The 19980-nt window shown below is 39.1% G+C and overlaps 1 protein-coding gene across 9 annotated transcripts in view; it reads left to right on the top strand.

Annotated features, from left to right (window-relative positions):
- Nucleotides 1-19980, top strand: part of GPHN (gephyrin) — a 306539-nt gene that overhangs the window by 261625 nt on the left and 24934 nt on the right. For all 9 annotated transcript variants that reach the window (XR_012775918.1, XM_075502985.1, XM_075502988.1 and 6 more), the window contains 5 exons: nucleotides 522-577; nucleotides 6354-6473; nucleotides 12129-12187; nucleotides 12412-12565; nucleotides 14545-14666. Coding sequence is in view for 8 of the 9 variants with exons in the window: in XM_075502985.1 (XP_075359100.1) it covers nucleotides 522-577; nucleotides 6354-6473; nucleotides 12129-12187; nucleotides 12412-12565; nucleotides 14545-14666 (511 nt within the window). In the remaining variant the exon portion in view is untranslated. The remainder of the gene's footprint in view (nucleotides 1-521; nucleotides 578-6353; nucleotides 6474-12128; nucleotides 12188-12411; nucleotides 12566-14544; nucleotides 14667-19980) is intronic.

Genomic DNA, 19980 nt, shown 5'->3' with positions numbered 1-19980 from the left:
TGCTCTTCAGAAAATGCCAAACCTCTATGGTCATCTGCACAGTCTGTAACCACTGCCCTTGTCCACATTTTCCTGCAAAGGCAGAGACAGAATCTAGAAATGTCAATATTCTATTGTTGTCTAGAAAAAAGATACATAATACACTTACAAAATATGTGATTCCCCTGTGTTAGTGTCACATGGAAAAAGATTTGCTCTGGTGGACATTTTTATAAAAATAATCTCATGAACACTCTTAAATCTTTGTTACTAATATAATTCCTCCTAATCTCCTTTTATTTGATCCCATATTGCCCAGAAATTTTCAGTTAAAAGTACTGTAGAACCTGTAATTTTCAAAATAATAAACACAATTTAAAAGGACCTAAAATTGAAAATGTTTGCAAAACTTCTATAACCCTTGTCATGCTGACACTGAAGAACTGAATCTTAGATCATTTTTTGGTTCTCCTGTTCTTAATTTCTAATGCCATCATTTGTTTCGGTTCAGCCTTTACCATTTGTATTGTCCATCTTAACAGCTGCTGATGGCCCAGGAGATCGATTCATCATAGGGGAATCCCAGGCTGGTGAGCAGGTGAGCAGAATTTCTTTTCTCTTTTTTTCTTTAGTGTATTTTTCTTTTGTAAGATATTGCTTTGTATTTTTACAAGCCTTGCTAGTGCTCCAAAACTCAGTATTCTTGGAGGTGGCATGAAGTAGGACACAGCTGTACCCGGCCTCCTGCTATGTGCCTTGGGACATGATTTCAGAAAGTGAGGTTGTACAGTTACATAAGGAACTAACAAGGATATCCCAAAATACTTCAGAGCATTGTGCTGACCTGTCCGATAGGACTGCATACAGTCATGTTCTGCCCTAGTACAATGTTAGAGGATATAAGGTGTCTAGTGGCATTACAATTCATAAACAGAGAAAAGCAAGATTTAACCCCTTCTGGCTGACAGATTTTACGAGGGACATCAGCCCAATAACTGTTTCCACAACCTGCTTGCATATTTGACACTGATACCTGCAAAACAAAGTGTAAGAATTTCGTATGAAGCCTTTAAAGGTAGGTAATGATCAGAACAATCTTGAGGAAGCCTGGCAGCAGCCCAGTTTGCGGTGTTGCTCCTTTTCTGTTTGTTAAATCAAAAGAGTGTTTGTGCACCTTAGCAGATGCATGGATTGAGTTTAAAAGCAAGTCGGAGCAGCACCCATTCATGACCTGCTCTGCTGTATAAATATTCATTAATTTGCTCTCAAACTCAAGAGTACATTTCATAAAGTTCCTGTATTAACACTGGGGTGATAGGAGAAAAATCAGTTGCATTCAACCACTTTTTTTATTCTGTCAACTTAATTGTACCTGCTACCGTCTTTTCAGGCAAGCATGGATTAATCCAAAATGTTTCCCCAGCTATTTCAAGTCCCAGTTTATAATTCTGTGTATTGTATGTGAAATGATGCAGAAATGGAATAAGTAACAGGCAAAACAAAGGATTGATCAGTTTTAATGAGGATTTTACAGTGTGGCCATTTTACATGCTAAACAAAATAAGTCTCGAATAAAATAGATGTATTTCAAAAGTTGTTTGTTTCAGGTTTTAGAAGTATTACCAGTTGCAGGATTGCTCCATGTTTTAAAAAATGGAGTTGAACTGCTTCTAAATGTATAATAGACATTTACTTTGGCTAATCATGATAGGTACAGAGACCTATGAAAATGATTTTTGCTGTAGTTCCCATCCATCATCATGAATTATACTTCAGTATAATACACATCTCAATACTGATATTCACGTGATCTTAGATTAATGAATCTGTTATACAAAATATGTAAAATTACTTTAAATACTAAAAAAGTAAACTAATGAACTTCACCTGCCTTGGATTTTTAGCCCTTCTGTCTGCGTTTTCAAGCATTAGTCCAGAATCCAAAAGACTGACAACTATTTCTACAACGTTTTTTATGGTCACTATAAAATAGCAAGAACCAGCAGACCAACATGCTGAATTATCACTCCTATCATTATTCACCTGTCATCAATATTATCATTTTGCTAGTTAAAAAATATCACAGCATAGTGGTGCTTAAAAACAGTACTGTTGAAGCTGTGTCTAATGGGGAGGACTGCCCACAGTTCTAAAGGTTTTCAGTGTCCTAATCGGTTCAGCAGGTTTGTACAGAGGATAAAAGGGCAAATGGGAGCTTGCTTCCTGTCTACAAAATTCAGGAGCTCACAAATGTCTCTCTGCAGGGAGAGTCTGTTCTCCCACATTAATGGGAATGGGAAACCTCTCTGGCAAGGAACAAAAATTGGGTTGGAGCAGGCACGCAAAGAGAAAATAATTCTGGAAATATCAGTGGCGAGTTAGAAAAATGAGGCAGTTGACCTCTGAGTAATTGGTCAAAGCTTTTTTCTTGGGCCAACACATCTTCAAGTTCATCTCCTTCCCAAGAAATTATTTATAGCCTTGGAAGGCTCCTCAGTCTCATTTCACCCTTCAGTCACTCTCAGCAGCAATATTCTGCTTTTCATGTTACAGACCAATTAACAGAATGATTCACAGCAGGGAGTTCAAAATAGGTTTAGATTTGGCTCCTCCTGTAGGGAAAAAGGTTATGTAAATGCTACGTAGTGAGGAAGAAAACGGGGCTGAGAATTGCAGAGAGGCCATATAGCCAAGTTGGACATTTCTGTATCAATTTGTAAATTGTGTATTATTTTCTGATTTCCATTTCCAGATGGTCGTGTTTATGTTAACAACCATTTTTTATTTTGTATTGAGGAAAACTTTCAGACACTATCCTGCTTTGGGGAGGTTAAGGCACATTTGAGAGTACTCGTCACGAGCCATCCACATGGCTCCTGTGTGAAAAACTCAGCCATGGGGAGCAATGATTTTCTTCCTATAGACTTGCATAGCTGGAGCTTAGCATTTCCTGGAAGACTTTCTAAAGACGTTTGTAAGAGGCACTGTGACTAACCAGCTATAATATAGGATGGAAAAAAGACACTTTTCACCTTTCCATTAACTTGGGTCTTTTTACAGAAAGGAGCACAGGTCATTGTAAATCATGCAGGACAGGTGTAATCATGTGCAAAAGAAAATGCCTGAGATAGGGGCTGTACTTGATAGATTATTTCTGATTTTTATTCAGTGACTAACATTAAATACATTATCAGTGATGAAGGCAAAGGACAGAACCCAGTACTGCCCTATTCCAGGTAAGTGTGAGATCTCAAAGGCCTTTAAAAGAGCTTCTGTGAAATTGTTGTACATTAATATGCTTTCTGAGAAGGAATCATTTTTTTATCTTCATAGTCTCTAGCACAGAAGAACACAGCCCTGGAGATTCACACACAAATCTGATGGTTGACTTTTGTTCATAAAGTTAACCTGATCAAATTCTTAAAGGACAAAAAGGAAATTAAATATATGAGCAACCAATTCTAAAAGCAATTGTTATTGTATCATAAATTTGTTCAAATGTTTCACATCATTACACCTCAAAAAATTAACTCATCTAGTAATAAACTCCAAAAGCATGGATAGTTACAGCGCATTTTATCACCATAGACACTGATTTCTGGCAGAGTCCAAGACATTCTGTGTTCTTTGTGGTTCCTGAGGCCCAAAAAACGCATTTTAAATGGGAGAATTTTTTTATGCAATACATTTTTCCTCTAAAAATTGTCACTAAAGACATCAATACTTTAGTAAGTTCAAAACAATATTACCTATTTGTAATGTGCCTATAGACTATATCTACACAATATGCAAAAGAGCTCCCATAATCCAAGGCATAAGCTTTGCCTTTTGCAATATTTGCTTTCATAAAAATCAAAATAACACACTAGACAAGATTATTTTCACTTTTAAGCATCTTCAGTATAAATGGCAACATCTCAGCTATTCATCCACAGCTCCTTGCATAGTCAGTGGTGAGAAATAAATATAATTTTTTTTAAAAAGTATGATTTTTATGTCATCTGCTTTAGATACCTACTTTAGGATAACATGAATCTTGCCCTAAAAACACACTAACCATGACATATGGCAAGTGTGATCTTTTTTTTAGTTTATTTTAGCATTTTATTTATGTTCTTCTCAAAGGATGTTAGATTTCCGTTACCCTTAGAAAAGGGTCAGGATTCTGTCAACTCCAGGCTCAGTTGTTTCTTGGGATATGTGGGTCACTGTGACACTGTGGTAAACCAGGTACAAACCATTTCCAGCCTCTCCCTAGGGGTTCTGTCCCAATGAGCAACCTTTGAAACACACACATTTCGAAGTAATACTCATATTTAATGTAATACTCCCCATGCAGCGCTACAGGCTTGGGGAAGAGTGGCTGGAAAGCTGCCTGGCAGAAAAGGACCTGGGGGTGTTGGTTGACAGCCGCCTGAATATGCCCAGGTGGCCAAGAAAGCCAATGGCATCCTGGCTTGTATCAGAAATAGCGTGGCCAGCAGGACAAGGGAAGTGATCGTGCCCCTGTACTCGGCACTGGTGAGGCCGCACCTCGAATGCTGTGTTCGGTTTTGGGCCCCCCACTACAAGAGAGACATTGAGGTGCTGGAGCGTGTCCAGAGAAGGGCAACGAAGCTGGTGAAGGGTCTGGAGCAGAAGTCTTATGAGGAGCGGCTGAGGGAACTGGGGTTGTTTAGCCTGGAGAAAAGGAGGCTGAGGGGAGACCTTATCGCTCTCTACAGCTACCTGAAAGGAGGTTGTAGAGAGGTGGGGGTCGGTCTCTTCTCCCAGGTAACAAGGGATAGGACGAGAGGAAATGGCCTCAAGTTGCGCCAGGGGAGGTTTAGACTGGATATTAGGAAATTTTACTTCACTGAAAGGGTTATCAAGCATTGGAACAGGCTGCCCAGGGAAGTGGTTGAGTCGCCATCCCTGGAGGTATTTAAAAGACGTTTGGATGAGGTGCTTAGGGACACGGTGTAGTGCTGGTCTTTGTAGCGTTAGGTTTACAGTTGGACTCGATGATCTTAAAGGTCTTTTCCAACCTATACGATTCTGTGATTCTGTGATTTCAGAGGTTATGACAATGCTGAAACGGAGTAGAAGAATGGGGAAGGCACTCACAGCTTTGCGCAGCTGAAATGTTGGCCCCTGGTCTAGAATTTGCAGATGTCTAACAGCCTCCTGTCAAAAGTCATGGAGTAAATGACTGCTGGGCGGGAGCGGGTAATAGTGCTTGGGCAGTACTGCTTGCAGGTCTGTGGGTTGCTATCAGATATGTGCTAATCACAGCCTGAGAAGTCCTGGACATATTCCAATGCTGCATATGGAATATAGAGTCAATCTGCACATGAATTATACGTGTGACACATACAGAATACGTTGGCCTGATCACAGCTGTGTAGATCTGTGTGTAGCACATGTTCACTAATAACAGTAAAGCCTAAATAAGTTGGGCTTACTGCAGTGCTGCAGGGAGCAAGCGCTCATATTCCAGCAATGAAATCTCAGTCATCATACCAGCTTCTTTTAGTTGCATTTTTTTAGAAAGATTTTTCTTTTAGTTATTTATTTCTTAAGTGGTTATGGTCAAATTACAATTTTACTCTGGATTTTTAAAATGTGTATTAAAATAGGCTGCCTGGTGAGAAATTTTATTGAAATCATGTCATTTGTTTTATCATGTTGTTCTGATATTTTTCTATTCTTTGTACTGCTTCTGTTGAAACTTTGTAATGTACTGTGACTTTACATAATTGTAGGATATTATCAATTTTAGGCTTTGCTAAACTGACCCTCACAAAGATAGATATTCTATGTGAACTAGTGTTGAGCTGTCTCTCAGTATGAGGAAATCTGCTTAAAAATGAAACAGCTGGTTACATTACTTTACTTACAAGCTGCTGGTTTTCCATATATACTGTGCTGGTAAAAAAAAAAACAGAACAAAAACCCAACCAAACCAAAGCAAAGAAATTTCAACCCTGGGGACCAGAATACTCTGAAAAAATATTTATGTACAGAGAACTACTAGATTTTTGCTCATGTAAGTTTCTAGAAGGTCACTATCTAACTGTTATATTTCTGAGCCAGTTATTTTTCTGAGGCAACTAGAGTATCAGTATATTGCTTCTTCTGAAAGTTATTCTTGTGATAGAAATCTAAGGGGAAAAATCTGAAGCCACCTAATATGTCTCCATATAAAAAAAGCCAGATCTGAAGCAATGACCTTTAAATGCATTGGAGTTTATACCTATTGATATCACTAGCAGTATATCAAGAGTCGTGCCACAAATAAGAATTTTAGTCTTTCAGATTACTTCCATAAAGTTCAAATGGTTTGAGATTTTTCTTTTCAAAAGTAAATTAATTTTCGCTTGTTTATTTTTCAGCCAACTCAGACTGTGATGCCCGGTCAGGTAATGCGCGTTACAACTGGTGCTCCAATTCCATGTGGTGCTGATGCAGTGGTGCAGGTGGAAGATACAGAGCTCATCAGGGAATCAGATGATGTGAGTCACAAGTTAAAACTCATTTTTCTTTTGTGTAGCAGAAAATGGCTCGTGATACAATCCTGTAAATATGAAAGACAGTCCTACAGAAAAGCTCTCTGTTAATCTCAGAAGACTGAGGATTTTCACATCAGTTCCTAGTGGCAATTCTACTCACTTTTTCAGGCTGCGATAACAGTACCACAGACCTACCTGTCCTGGCATTGATTTTTCATCACAGTTGTTGAATGCTGACACCAAAGTATTTGGGAGCATGATTTGAGTGAAAGGCAAATGCCTCCTGGAGATCCATAACTACAGTCTAATTTGAGTGCCTAGTGTATTCACATTTTAAAATACAGAGCAGTAGCAATCAGACATTATATTTCCTTCTTTTCTACTGAGTTCACATTTAGCAGTAGAGCAATCTTCTTTATATTTCAGGATCATCCTGAAACTCAGCAAGATGAGGACTTTAAAAGTTCTCCTAAACTCGCCAAGTAAGAGGGGGAAGAGTTTTCTTAAAATACATATTGATCCCAGTATAATACATTGAAATATTACGGTACAGCATTACCGCTGAGGTAATTAAAGCTGAATATGATTTTCTGTGGAAAGTGAACTGTTTTAAGTGCTGCAAAAGCCATGGGATGACTTGCATTATTTTGAACTATGCTGTGAAGATGGTTCTGTATTATCAGAGTTGGTCTAATTTCAGCAAAGGTGAATTTGGTGGATTTTGGAGAGTATGTCTTGAGCACATACCTTACAATAAATGCATATGTTTAGAATAAAGGTTTTTATTATGTAACAGGGGAAGTAAGCTCCCCCCAAATTTTTTTAAACCATAACTAAGTTTCTTCAGTAGGCCTCTGTGCTCCTTTAAAATGAGGAAGTTGCTCAGTGTAAGACCTCTGAAAACCAGGAAATGGATAAGGTGCATATTCTCCCAGAACATAGTCTTAACTCTGTTTAATTTGAACGTATTTTCCAGCATACCTATAAATCATATTGGCGCTCTACCTTACAGATGCTGCAAAATACCACAGAAAAAATATGAGTACTGTAGTATTAATTCTGTACACACAGTTGTCTTAACAAAATAAAATGTGTATTTTGATGAAGCACAGGAGCTGTCCGTAGGCAACTGTATCCCAAACAGTCCATCTTAGACTTCCTTTGTGTTCAGAGAATTCCTTCTGAATCATTACCTTCACTTAACCAGCCATGATTTCAGGACACCATCATCACATTTGCCATCGTCTGACAGATTTTAAGGCAAGAAGATACATCTGTTATTGACACAACTTCCAAGGTCAATGAAGTGTGTGCATGGTTCTCTGCTCAAATCAGCCTTTGCTCCTCTGCTGCTGTTCTGACAAGCTGTTCCACTTTGCCATAGCTCTGTGCTAGCATTGCAGTTGCAGCTGGGGTGTAAGCAGACAAGTTCTAGTGTTCAAAGCTGATGAAGACAGCAAAAACTGAAACATACTCTCATGATCCTTTCTCATGCCTTATTACTGTAAATGCATAATTTTTTACATCTGATGAAGTCAGCAAGCTGTCTAGGCTGGCCTTCTTCCTAACAGAGAATTTACTGAGTCAGTCCTGCTTTGAGGTTACAGATGTGTATGTGTAGATTATATCTTCCCGTAAAATACACCATTGCCTTCACGGCTTGTTAATCGTTCCATTAGCCTTACTGAGCAAGTTTTCTGTGGCCATTGCCCACCTCATCATGAGAGGACTATCACATTGCACAGCAACATACATGATAACCTGTTATCTTCTACTTTGCCTTTGGATGACTGTCTTCCTGGATTCCACTTTTTCTGGGCATGTTCTACTCTGCATGTGAGACCAGATTATTTGGCTATGTGCTTAAACTCTTGAGTTTTTTAGCGAATGGTCAGGCACCTTCAGCTTTCTTTTCCTGCCTGTAAGTGTGAGGTAGAACTCTTCAGTTTCTACTTGTCCTTGAATATGCCACTCTGCTAATCCTCTACATAAATAATTAGTATAGTTTAATTAATATGTTATTTTTCTCTCCTTTTTCGTGCCTGGGTGGCTACATATTTCAAGATTATTTTTCTTTTTAGTGTTAAGAACTCCTTCAGGGCTGGGATTTAACTGAAATTACATCTCTAACATCTGAAAAATGTTCTTCTGAAAAGACAGAGAGTACTTTTCAAAGGAGCTCCTTGACCTCTAGTTGTGGTAGCAGCACTTAAATATCATAGCAAGCATTCCCCAAATGACTGTAGAAGTCACAGGCCTGAAAGGAATTACATCTATCCAGCAGGAAGAAAAATTCTCATCAGCTTGCCAAATGCACAATCATTGAGAAAGATCCTTGCAAAAACATGTCTGCAGCCTTTTCGTTTTGAGTTTTTATGTCACATTGTAGGAAAAAGGAGGCCAATGTGATCAACCAAAACAAGAGTTAGATCCTACATCAAGACCAAGCATCAGTATGTCAATATGAATACTGGCTGTTAACAACCATCAGAGCAAACCACTCATAGTTCAAAATATATTAATACACAGCAAGAAGAATGCTGCCTGATACACACCAAACGGAAGATGTTCTCAGCGTAATGCCATACCTCCCTGCAAGCCCCACCTCTAGCCACCTTGAATTATCTTGTATTCCTAAAGCGTTCTGGGATATTCATCGGTTCCATAAATAGCAATCTCCGCACATCGCCATGTTGTCCACGGTCACACTTTCCACGGTGCTTTTCAAACCTGGGATTACTAGAGTCCTCAAAAGCCTTTTTTTTCTTGTCTCCTCTAATTCAGGAGTCCTAAATAGAACCTTTTCTATTACTCAAATATATCATTGGCACTCTTCTTCATTCCCTAGAAACTTCCTAGCTATCTTTAAATGTTATCAAAGCTACGGAAAATTCAAATCTTCATGACTGGCCAACCATCCCCAGAGTGTCATAAGAATAAAATAATTGTTAGACTAACTGTTGTCCCAGATTTTCATCACAAGCCTAAAGTGTCTTTTACAGCTTCAGATGGGGATATGGGAGATAAAAGGACATCCTGGGCACCAGCACAGCCATTTTGGACACTAGCAGCCAAAAATACTCTCTTCTCTTATACAAGAGGAGCAGGTATAAAAGAAACAGAATTTGCATTAAAAGCATATTTTGAAAATACTGTGATAAAGTAAGAAATCAGGTTTTTCAGGGTTGATGTTTTCGTTAGTCATTTCCTGGATTTCAGGGGTTTCAGTTGAGCAGATCATCCTGAGTGTCATCACACAGCATGTAGAGGATAACCAAGGGATCAAGCCCAGCCAGCATGGGTTCAGGAAAGACAGGTCCTGCTTGACCAACCCGATCTCCTTGTATGGCAAGGTGACCCGCCTAGTGGATGAGGGAAAGGCTGTGGATGTTGTCTATCTAGACTTCAGTAAAGCCTTTGACACAGTTTCCCACAGCATTCTCCTGGAGAAACTGGCTGCTCATGGCTTGGACGGGGGTACGCTTCGCTGGGTAAAGAACTGGCTGGATGGCCAGGCCCAAAGAGTGGTGGTGAATGGAGTTTACTCCAGTTGGCGGCCGGTCACAAGCGGTGTTCCCCAGGGCTCGGTGTTGGGGCCAGTTCTGTTTAACATCTTTATCAATGATCTGGACGAGGGGATCGAGTGCACCCTCAGTAAGTTTGCAGACAACACCAAGTTGTGTGGGAGTGTTGATCTGCTTGAGGGTAGGAAGGCTCCGCAGGGGGACCTGGACAGGCTGGATCGATGGGCCGGGGTCAGTTGTATGGGGTTCAACAAGGCCAAGTGCCAGGTCCTGCACTTGGGCCACAGCAACCCCATGCAACGCTACAGGCTTGGGGAAGAGTGGTTGGAAAGCTGCCAGGCAGAGAAGGACCTGGGGGTGTTGGTTGACAGCCACCTGAATATGAGCCAGCAGCGTGCCCAGGTGGCCAAGAAAGCCAATGGCATCCTGGCTTGTATCAAAAACAGTGTGGCCAGCAGGACTAGGGAAGTGATCGTGCCCCTGTACTCGGCACTGGTGAGGCCGCACCTCGAATACTGTGTTCAGTTCTGGGCCCCTCACTACAAGAGAGACATTGAGGTGCTGGAGCGTGTCCAGAGAAGGGCAACGAAGCTGGTGAAGGGTCTGGAGCAGAAGTCTTATGAGGAGCGGCTGAGGGATGTGGGGTTGTTTAGCCTGGAGAAAAGGAGGCTGAGGGGAGACCTTATTGCTCTCTACAACTACCTGAAAGGAGGTTGTAGAGAGGTGGGGGTCGGTCTCGAGAGGTGGGGGTCGGTCTCTTCTCCCAGGTAACAAGGGATAGGACGAGAGGAAATGGCCTCAAGTTGCACCAGGGGAGGTTTAGACTGGATATTAGGAAATTTTACTTCACTGAAAGGGTTATCAAGCATTGGAACAGGCTGCCCAGGGAAGTGGTTGAGTCACCATCCCTGGAAGTATTTAAAAGACGTTTGGATGAGGTGCTTAGGGACATGGTGTAGTGGTGGTCTTGGTAGTGTTAGGTTTATGGTTGGACTTGATGATCTTAAAGGTCTTTTCCAACCTATACGATTCTGTGATTCTGTAATTTATCCATTTTCACAGTAGGTAAACAGAATCACAATCTGTAATCACACGTTCATTAACTTCAACTTTGCGGCCTTCAGTTTAAAGCACTTAGTTTGAACTCAGAAAATGCAGTCCATATCACCTTTAAAAAAAGAGACAAGTCCCAGTGTCCTATACAACACTATCATTCTGTAAAAATTCCAAATGATGAAGACGTGCCTTGTTTGTCTTGTAATATTAGTGTCTGATTTATAACTTTGAGGTACTTAAAGTATGAAGCACTACATGATAATGTAAAAACAAAATCTGTTCCAGTCTAAGTAAGTGTAGATTTAGTGCTACTGACAGGATGGCACTATCTCAAAGCTGAGTGTATATATCATCAACCCACTTGCAGGGCTTATAAATTAAATATTAACAATATAGGTCATGTGCCATTTATTGGCATTGAATGAATCGCCAAACCATTGAAATTCTGAAGAAGTAAACACAAATATTGAAGTAGGCATCAGACTTTTCAGGCCACTGTCTCTTGTTCACAGTAAATAAATATGATTAATAAGCCTCTTTCTGATTTGTACAAAGATCTCAAGTAGGAGTTTCCACTACAGGAATCTACATGAAAATCCTGAAGCAGCTAGAGCATATAGCTTCTTCCCACCTTTCTGCAGATGTAGTGGCCTATTGTCTGTCAGACTAATGGTCTTTTTGAAACGCCGCCTTTGAAATTGTTCGAGCAGATCAACTTGGCTGAGAGGAGTAGAAGGAATCCACTTGGTATACCAGATCAACAGACAAACATAGGACGTAACATAGGAAAGATATATAAACATAAGGATAATAAAAAAAGGAAGGTAAAACTATGTATTCAGTGCTGGTCCTTCCCTAGTGAGCTCATCAAAGAGAGAATTTCTTATAAAGCTGTTCAGTTTTAGCACACATTGTATTACGATCTTGACACACAGATCAGGAGAACAGTGATGATGCTCAAATGATAAGGTCGCAGTGTAATGAGTACTGTAAGCTGTGTAGACTTCTGAGAAATTAAAGCTGATTAATCTTCTTTGAATAGCCCAGCTGACCATATTTGATCTCCTTGTTTTTGTAGGGCACTGAAGAACTAGAGGTTCGAATCCTGGTGCAGGCTCGACCAGGCCAAGATATCAGGTCTGTAAACAGCCTACTTTATAAACAGTAAAATATCTCTGTAAGGAGTAGAAGGGCTGGTGATTTTTATAGTCATTTTTTAACCATAAGTAGTACTAACATTTTGACAATCTGACTAATGAACATCCCTGGACACTCCTGACCTGGAGCAGGACCAATCAAGGAAAGATACTTTCAATCTCATTCTGTTTTTCTTTCATTTTTTTCTGTGCTATGATTTTCAGACCTATAGGACATGACATTAAAAGAGGTGAATGTGTGCTGGCTAAAGGAACCCACATGGGTCCATCTGAGATTGGTCTCTTAGCAACTGTTGGAGTAACCGAAGTAGAAGTTAACAAGTTTCCAGTGGTTGCAGTCATGTCAACAGGGAATGAGGTAAGAAAAGTGTGTTTAGAACGAAGGTCTGAATTACTATATCTTCTCTGGGACAGTGTTTTGGATAATGACTTCCACCCTATTCCCAAGCAGACTCACTCTTTGAGCTAGAACTCATGCTGACATGAGGTATTTTTGTGAGTGATCAATCTGTAATCAGCTGCTTGTCTTTTCTCCCTCGAGGGCTGTCTCACAAGTCTCACACACTCTATTTGCCAAAATTTTGGTAATGTATTCAACCATGTGCCAGCTGCTTTCCTCCTTCCAGCAAGGGAGGACCTGTGGGGTAGTCAGGGTTGTAATTCATGCTGCCAATCATGACTGGAAGAGTAATTTCTTTTGAGCAGCACTCCTCTGCAGCTATAGTGCCAATGGCAGATAACCTGTCTTTGAAAACTGAATAGTACTACCAAATGCCTTGCTCTAGTATTGTGCCTTCATATTTTTTTTACTAGTAGCACACGTTGAAATCCGGATAATCTCCTGTTGGTAGAACTCCAGACCAGCTTTCTAATTGCTTTGTCTTAACTACATCAGAAAAATCAGGTTCAAGATTAACTTAATTTACTAATTTCACATATATTGTGATTTGACCCCAGCCAGCAACTATGCTTGCTCATTCCCTTCCACAGCAGGACAGAGAGAATAGGAAGAGGAAGAGCAAAAGCAAAAGAACTTGTGGGTTGAGATAAAGTCAATTTGAAGTTCAAAGACAGCATGAAGTTTGACCTATAATTTTGACTGTCCTTTGAAACAAACTTTTTGAAATGCAGACACAAACATAAACCTGTATTCTCATACAGGTTGAATATGTTGAATTTTGAAAGATTCTGAAAACTTTTAATATGTTGAATTTTGTCATCTGGTGGTGTCCTTACAACTTCCACAACCCCAGTGAAGGTCACTCTGTGACTACTGGGTACTGTGTGTGGCTGAGGCCAGCCTTGCTGGGACAGAATCTTGCCAGATTTCATAACATAGACAGTGGGTGTCGTGCAGGAAACATACCACTAACCAAAGAACAAATCCAAAGAGCTACAGGGATTACGGGTGATGATTTTCTGAATAGTGTCTTCTGCATGACTGAAGGTCCTTGCATGTCATTAAAGGGTCCTTTACTGATGTGGGCACTCTCTTTTGTATCATGTGTTTAAAAAGATCCTGCACAGTGGGTTTCTTAAACGTCCTATGGAAATCTTCACAGAAATAGAGCTGCTAGCCAAAGCATCAAAATTTAGTCATGCTCTACTTTTTGGTTATTCTTACCTTACTACTTAACACTATTGCTGTAATTTTGACAGATACATCATTATTATTATTATTATTATTTACCTCCTGTCAGTATTGTGTTGTCCTTCTGTGTCCTACAAAAGAATTCCTAATATATGTAAAATATATGTTTACATATGTTTGTTTTGTAGTTTAACTTCCAAAATATGTAACACACGTAAGGCAATTGCCATGATACTATCTTGAGAGAAAGCTTTTCATCCTAAACAGTAATTGATATAAGAAGCAAGCTTTAAGCTTCTGTCTATTATTCCAGTACAGATTGTTGTATTTAAAAAACATCTTTATTGGTTAAGTAGACAATGAACTTCAAAATTTCTTTTAATACCTTTAAATCTGGTTAGCAACATCAATGAGGTTCCTTTAAAATCATTTCAATAGAAGCAATAACTTGGAAAATTAAAGTTTGTGTTTTGATTTCTAATGTTTGAGATTAGAAGCCAGGTACTCATAAGGAGAAAGAAGGTTTTGCAGACATGAACCAATAGGAACAAACTGAGCAACATGGAGGATTGGACTAAACAAGCACATTACATATCTTACTAATTTAAATTCACTAAATCACTTCACACATATATTTTATGATAGGTGTCTAAGAATATCCTGTCCAGTCTGAAGAAGAAAATTCTCACTTGTATAAAGGCACAATATTCCAAGGAGACTGACTGAGAGTGTTTCTGGTTTTATAGCTACTGAATCCTGAAGATGACCTCTTGCCAGGAAAAATTCGGGACAGTAACCGTTCAACTCTCCTAGCTACAATCCAAGAACATGGCTATCCAACAATCAACTTGGGAATTGTGGGAGATAAGTAAGTGCTACATGTTAGTAAAGATGTCACTTCATATTCATGCAGTGCACTTTATAGCATCCATGGAAAAAAGAAATACCAGAGAAAACGTCACTCATTGCAAGTGTCAGAGCGTTGTGACAGGGCACATCTTGGAGAAGATGTTTTACCCTTTTCATTAGAGAAATAAATAAGTCTATTCTAATATTGAGAGGAATCATTTGATAAAATTTTTATTGAATGGTGTTTATCTTGTTTTGCCTTCTGTTTGTTGAAACATCTATTACTGCTGCAAAATGAATTTATTGCTGCAGTATCATCACAAGCACCATACTTAATACATGTAAGAGGAGACAATTCTACAGCAACTATACTTTTTTCTGATCCAATAAAGGGAGAAGGAAAGTTTCTCTCCGAGTTTATTTTCCATGCCAAAATTAAATTACAGTATAAAATTTTGTCAGATTCTGAGTAACTGTCTTTTGGAGAAGGCCCCACTGCTGGATGTTGCTCAACATTTCCAGAAATATGTCAAAGAATTTTAAAGAATCAAATTTTTTTTTTCCTTTACTGGTCTCTCTGCTTTGATTGCCACAGAGTAGTACCCCGTGATCAGTCTTTCCGTTCATCTGACAGTGATTGCTCTTATTTCCCAGTGGTAGTGAAGTCACATCTCCTGTTGAGAGCTCTAGGATAAGTGATTGAAGTGTTCAGTCTTTTGTCCTTTGCCAGACTGTGCAGTGCCTGTCATCCATGGCTTGAGTTTCTCAGCATAACGTATTTCCTCAATTTATTGAGCCCCAAAGGCTTTGAACAGGCTTTCTTGTTTCTCATTTTGGGTATCAAACCAACTGACAGACTGGGTTTGATAGGGAGTTGTTCAGGTTCACCTCCACCTGTTTGAGAAAAAGGGTATTCCCTGTGGGTAGTTAAAAGTGAGGCCAGATCAGAAAAAAAAGGGGGGGGGGAAGGGGGGGGAATAGTGAATTTCAGCACCCACATTTCACATTGATTGATGACAAAATTCCCAAGCAGGGAGACAAGGTTACTGCTAGGGAACAGCTCATTTCAAAACCAGTCTTCCCTAGTGCAGGATTCAATACAAAATATCACTAGCTTGACAGAAAGTATATGAATGGGCCAACCATTGCGTGGTTTTACAATATGGGAACCACCCTGAATGGTGGCTCCAGGAAATGCAGTTGTATTTGAAGTATTCATACTGGGAATGTGACACACAGCAACCGCAGCGGTTGCTGTGATCTTAGGGAAAGCAAACCCTTCTGGATACTCTCATTGCATCCAGGCGTCCTTTTTGCTTCTCTGGCCTGGCAAAACTCCATTGCTGTTCCAAATAGCAATAAATATCAAAAACCTCCTGCCCATGAATGCTTCCAATTTCATGTGGAGATTTCATGCAAACAGAGTCTAAACTCATGAGACTGTTCTTTCCAGGAACGGTATCTAAATGTCCTGGATCTCTAGAGTGTTTTCTATATTATAAGGAACTTTTTAGACTTTAAAACACAGGTAGCGGAAGTTCTCAAATAAAACTACTATATCCAGAGATCAGGTTCTAGATTTACATGTCTGAGAAAAAAGAAAACAGCCACAAAAAGGCTGTCAGCTCCTGAGAGTCATCTCTGCATAAAAGAAGGGTTGCCAGGGGTTTTCTCCAACAAAATATTGGAGGTAGAACTTTTTGCCACCTGCATGACCAAAAGTTACTGCTACTGTCATCAACATTACTGTCAACATCAACTTACATGCTGTCATTAACAGTGGGTTAATCCAATGGAGAAGATGCTTTCCCTGAATATCCTTCTGGCAGCCCCTCTGGCAAAATAAGAATGAAAAGCTTGTTTGTTCTTTATGGCCTATGGAGAGTTTAACTTAAGGTCATTGTGCTATAGCTATGTACTCCATTGCCTTCAGGAATTTTTTCTATGACCTTCTAGGCATGGAGCCTCTGTGAGGATAATTAATCTTGAAAGCTCTCAGTAATAAATAGCAAACAATTTTAGAATCATAGAATCATTTAGGTTGGAAAAGACCTTTAAGATCATCAAGTCCAACCGTTAACCTAACACTGCCAAGTCCACCACTAAGCCATCTCCCTAAGTGCCACATCTACACGTATTTTAAATATCTCCAGGGACGGTGACTCCACCACTTCCCTGGGCAGCCAGTTCCAATGCTTGACAACCCTTTCAGTGAAGAAATTTTACCTAATATCCAGTCTAAACCTCCCCTGGCACAACTTGAGGCCGTTTCCTCTCATCCTATCACTTGTTACTCGTGAGAAGAGACCGACCCCCACCTTACTACAACCTCCTTTCAGGTAGTTGTAGAGAACAATAAGGTCTCCCCTCAGCCTCCTTTTCTCCAGACAAACAACCCCAGATCCCTCAGCCGCTCCTCACAGGATTTGTTCTCCAGACCCTTCACCAGCTTCATTGCCCTTCTTTGGACACACTCCAGCACCTGAATGTCTCTCTTGTAGTGAGATTTAAGGCCCAAGATAATTTTTTTACTTTTCTACATTTTACTTCTCTGTATTTTTTACAAATATGTTTTTTACTTGTTGGATGCTAGCTGAAAACCAGACACCAAACATATATATCAGTCCAAGGGTGACAAGTGTCTGCAGCTTTGCTTTCAGTTATGAGAGGTTGATACTTTTGAAAACTCGCTAGTAAAATGTTCTGTGTGTCTTGAGATAGTGTTACCTTGGCAAAGGTAATAAGAGTTCTTTTTAAACTTTTGGTTTCATGCTTGGGGAGTCATTTCTGCAGAGGTAGTTGCTTTAGCTCATAGAACAGAAACAATGGTCCTCCAATTGTAGAGTGATTTTGTACTTTGCAGTAAGTTTTGAAAAAATAATTCGGTACTGTTGACTTTAGCCACGAATCTTCCCCACCTGATACCAGGATTCTGTCTTAGCAAGTCTCCTGCCGTTCTTCTCACACTCACATGCCCAATCCGTATATTTACAACAAAATGCATCTGCAGTTCTGTTTCAGTCAAAGGGAAAATCTGATTATGTAAATTAGTTTGATAATAAGTTTGGTATTATTTCATTATGTAATAAAGCTAGTAAGAGAATGTTGCCCATACGGATATTTCAGTATATAAACTTTAGACTAACATGACTGATTTGATGGAGTACCATGGCACTTGAACAAATGCAAAAGACTTACCAGAGAGATCTTACAAAGGGTACAATTTTGACATTTTAGTTAGCATGTTTATAGAAAAGATGAACAAGCCTTCAGTGTCTGTTATATGGTTTACTGGAGTTAAACCATAGATTGTGTGTGTTTGTGTGTGCTCACGTATATGTGCAGTTTATTTTGTATGTATAATATGTATCTAGACAGTGAAAAAGAGAAAGATTTTATATGCCTGCAATACCTACAGATGTAGTAAAACTATTGGCATACAATAGTTTTCAGAAGGGAAAATTAAAAACTTGTAATTTTTTCTTCAAAGGTATCACTGTAATGTATTTTTCCCTTCCCATATTTCACATTTGGAGTTTATATTCTTTTTTTTTTTTCTTATTTCTTTTTGCTTATGCATTTTACATTGAGTAAATTTTTACTGAGTTTTACTGGGAGTGTCACTTGCTGTATACCATAAGCACTGAATGGAGTTTGAGAGAGCAGGTAATAGGGAGCACAGTTGAGTAATACTACTGCTGTAACAGGTCAAGTTTTTTAACAAGCACGGAAATTCTGTCAGTCATATTTGCAGAGCTAATATGCAAGCATGAAAATTGTTTTAGAGTAGTATTTGCAAAGACAAACTTAGAGGTAAGTATTCCTATATTTCATTTCAGCATATGAATCACTCAGAGGTGTTTAGGTAAGAAAACAGCTTGTCCAGCTGCTTCAAAGCCCAGGACTGTGATACACATAAACACATTCCACATTCCAACAGACAATGTGAAAGGATGGGGAAGCACATGGAATGTCTGTGGGTGTCTGCAGAGTAGCTAGGAGCACTTTAAAAATGCCTTTGCATATTAATCATATGTGAAGTTACATTTTGAACTGGCCACTCAAGTCCAGTTTAGCCTATATTTCTATTTTCAATTGAAACCAATATTTTGTTTCTTTTTAGAGCATTTTAATGATTTCTGAGATTGTCATCGTTTGTTTCCGTTCTCATTAATTGTATATATGATCCAATATTCAAAATGAAAAACAGCAAGTCCAAAATGCATAGATAAAATCTACAGTTAAAATCCTAAAGCAAGCAATAGGAGAAAAGAACAAACCTGGAAAATGCGATACAGCTGAAGTTGTGTCTGGCTAGAAGCCAAGATTTTGTCTATTTGTATTCTTAGCACATAAAACCCAAGCTGTTTGAAAAGCACACACCTCTGGGTAGAAATGGAAGATATTCCATTTCCAGAACTACTCCAAACACAAGAAACAAATGCAAAACCAAAAAAGGGAAGAACCCTTCTGATGTTGTTCTTACTGTTGTGTCTTACATCTGTGTCTGAATCACAGAATCACTTGATAAAAAATTGCGAAAGCAACTGGCCAGTTAAAACTGGTATTCCAATGTACTTTTGTGTGTTGTCTCATATAACAAGACCAAGTTAAAAAGGCTTCTAATTTCATTTCCTTTGCTTATAGTCTATGAAATTATTTGGTTCTTTGGAAACCATTGATAAAACCAAGAGTTACATCTCTGATCTGATCCATAGAACTCTATTAACTTAATTATCAGGATATTTTTGTGTCTGATTATTTCATTTGTGTTGTTCTTTGTATCCACTGTTTATTTAAAGCTGTAAAGTTCAGCCCTAGCAAAATCTGCTGTAGCGTGGGCCTCTGTTTTAGAAAGCAATCTTCCATTTTGACAGTTTTCCTTCTATGAGAGACTCTCTTATGAAACTTGCTAAAGAATTTTGATCACGTATGTGATGAATTCAATTTCCTCTGTTCTTACTTTTGTTTACATGAGTGCGTTTTCCCCTTCTCTGCATTCTTTTCACTATTTTCTAATTCCTTTATCATTTTTCTCAGAGACATGTATAACATTAGCTGCTTCCAGCTGCATTTTCATTTATGAGCCTGTGATTTCACAATGGAGAGAGTAAGAATCTCTCTCTCCTTAGGAGAAAAATTTAGGAAATTCACATCATCTGCTCAGTTGCTTTAAAATTTTATCGGAATAGTTACAAAATCAGCAGCATATGAGAGCTTTTCTACATTAGCAGTGATTAGTTTCTCATTTATATACCTCTCTTTTATGACATATTGTTTGACATAGAGCTCCTAAGTGACAGGTAAACCCATTAAAAATCACCCTTGCTATT

Source organism: Mycteria americana, chromosome 5 (assembly GCF_035582795.1).
Source record: "Mycteria americana isolate JAX WOST 10 ecotype Jacksonville Zoo and Gardens chromosome 5, USCA_MyAme_1.0, whole genome shotgun sequence".
NCBI lineage: Eukaryota > Metazoa > Chordata > Aves > Ciconiiformes > Ciconiidae > Mycteria > Mycteria americana.
This window is presented reverse-complemented; position numbering and strand designations above follow the sequence as displayed.